General features: G+C 57.4%; 1 protein-coding gene across 1 annotated transcript; it reads left to right on the top strand.

Moving 5' to 3' along the window:
* Positions 1-6: 6 nt before the first annotated feature.
* LOC104534183 (calretinin) lies at positions 7-1,553 on the top strand. Its single transcript, XM_010187811.1, has 7 exons — positions 7-49; positions 149-226; positions 340-395; positions 591-630; positions 775-828; positions 1,061-1,132; positions 1,368-1,553. The coding sequence occupies exons 3-7, from the start codon at positions 346-348 to the stop codon at positions 1,482-1,484; spliced, it is 333 nt and encodes a 110-aa protein (XP_010186113.1). The 5' UTR covers positions 7-49; positions 149-226; positions 340-345; the 3' UTR covers positions 1,485-1,553.
* The last annotated feature ends 640 nt before the right edge of the window (positions 1,554-2,193 follow it).

Raw genomic sequence — 2,193 nt, 5'->3', positions numbered from 1 at the left:
CAGGTACGACACCGACCGCAGCGGCTACATCGAAGCCAACGAGCTCAAGGTGGGCTGCAGGGTGGGCTGTGCTGGGTCCCCACCCGGGGCACATCACCCCCGAGGACAGCTGGGGACGGGGACAGCCAGCAAGGCCCTCTCCTTCCAGGGCTTCTTGTCGGACCTGCTGAAGAAGGCGAACCGGCCCTACGACGAGCCCAAGCTGCAGGAGTACACGCAGACCATCGTAAGTGGGACCTCCGGGGTGGTCCCGGGGGGAACGGGGGTCCCCCAGGGTCTCGTCACCCCATGGCGGGCGGGAGATGGGATGGGTGACCAGGGATGCTTGTGTCCCGGCAGCTGCGGATGTTCGACATGAACGGCGACGGGAAGCTGGGCCTCTCCGAGATGTCCCGGTAAGGTCACGGGTGGTGAGAAGCAGGGAGGGAAAGACACCCCAAAATTCTCGTGTGGAAGATGAGCTCCAGCTTGCGAGGAAAACACTTTTCCTCTTCAATTTCCTCCTGTTTCTGAGCAAAAAATGATTTGGGGTTTTACAAGCAACTTTTCCTGGCTCTTCCCTGCTCATCCCTGCCCGTCTTGGTTTTCAGACTTTTGCCTGTGCAGGAAAACTTCCTTCTGAAGTTTCAGGTAAAATTAACAATAACAATAAACTAATTAAATAATAAATAATGAACGATGAATAATGAATAAGATAATGATAATAATGATGATAAAAACCCAACCCATTCCCGTCCCCTCCCTCACACCTCGGTGTCCCTTGTTGCGTCCCAGGGGATGAAGCTGTCCTCGGAGGAGTTCAATGCCATCTTCGCTTTCTATGACAAGGTAGGGAGCGGGGAAACTGCTCTAAATAAATATAAATCTGAAAAAAACCAACCCCAAGATCATGTGGTTTTGGTTGGGTCAAGTCCCTGCTCTGATTTGAGGTGCGAGCGCTGGGTTTCACCCCTGGCTGTGCTGGGCAAGGGTCTGGGGGTGCCCCCCGTGCCCATTCCCTGCTGGGGGGATGTGGGGCTCACGTCCTTGATCCCGCTGAGGTCCCACCCTCGTCATCCAGGACGGAAGCGGCTTCATCGACGAGAACGAGCTGGACGCGCTTTTGAAAGACCTCTACGAGAAGAATAAGAAAGTGAGTGAGGAAGAAGTGGGGGACACAGCCTGGGTGCCCCCCACAGACCCCTTCCCGGTGCCTCCTCCCCATTCCCAGCAGCATCTCCCACCTCCTGTGTCCCTGCTCCCTGGGGACCAGATCCTGATGCAAACCCCGTGTCCCCACGGGAAGCTGGTGGGGGGGTGCCGCAGCCTGGGGGTACCCTCCCCAGGGAGAAATGGGGTACCCAGCCCCCCCCCCCAATTTTTTGTAGGAGATGAACATCCAGCAGCTCACCAACTACAGGAAGAGCATCATGAACCTGTCCCACGGGGGCAAACTCTACCGCAAGGAGCTGGAGATCGTGCTCTGCAACGAGCCCCCCATGTAGGGACACCCCACCCCGCCCTGCGCTCTTCTTCCTCCCCAAAAACCAGCACAATGGGGGAGCACCCAGCGCCGGGCGGGCACGGGGTGGGGGCAGTGGGCAGTGAGCACCCAGCCAGGGACTCGGTGTCCACCGCTCCCACCCCGTGCCCACGCTCCCCCAGCAGCTTTTGCTCATTAAAATCCCACTTTGGGGGGAAAACTCTTATTTATTTTTTGTTTTACCCCATCCACCTCGTTGGTTAAATTATTTTTTTTGGGGGGGGGGAGGGGATTAATTTATTTGCTCTGTTCTTGAGTTTTTATCGTTTACCAAAGACCAGTTTACAAATAAATTCGAGTACTGCTAGGCACGAGCCCCTGCTTCCCCTCCCACCATGGGCTGGGGAGGGACAGAGAGGAGAGGGGGCCCCCACCACCTCAGCCCCACTGGGGACGTGGCTGCTGTTGGGGTGGGGAGAGATGGAGCTTTTTGGAAAGCCCCTTTAGAATTGAGAGGGGGTGTTGGAAAGTCCCTGGGGAGACTGATGTCCTCCCAAAGCCTCAGGGTCAGCTCAAGGGTTGTCTCCTACCACATTCCTCCAGTTCAGGAAACCAGTCTCAGTCTGGTCATGCTGGTGGAGTCCCAGTGGCACCTCTCCCGCTGGTGGTGGGGGGCACCCCAATCCCCCTGGAACCAGGGTGGGTGCTGGGGACACGCGGGGGCCGCTGGC

The sequence above is a fragment of the Mesitornis unicolor genome, unplaced genomic scaffold (assembly GCF_000695765.1).
Source record: "Mesitornis unicolor isolate BGI_N332 unplaced genomic scaffold, ASM69576v1 scaffold15817, whole genome shotgun sequence".
NCBI classification, from domain to species: Eukaryota; Metazoa; Chordata; class Aves; order Mesitornithiformes; family Mesitornithidae; genus Mesitornis; species Mesitornis unicolor.
Note: the sequence above shows the minus strand (reverse complement) of the source record. Positions and strands in the feature narration are given on the sequence as shown.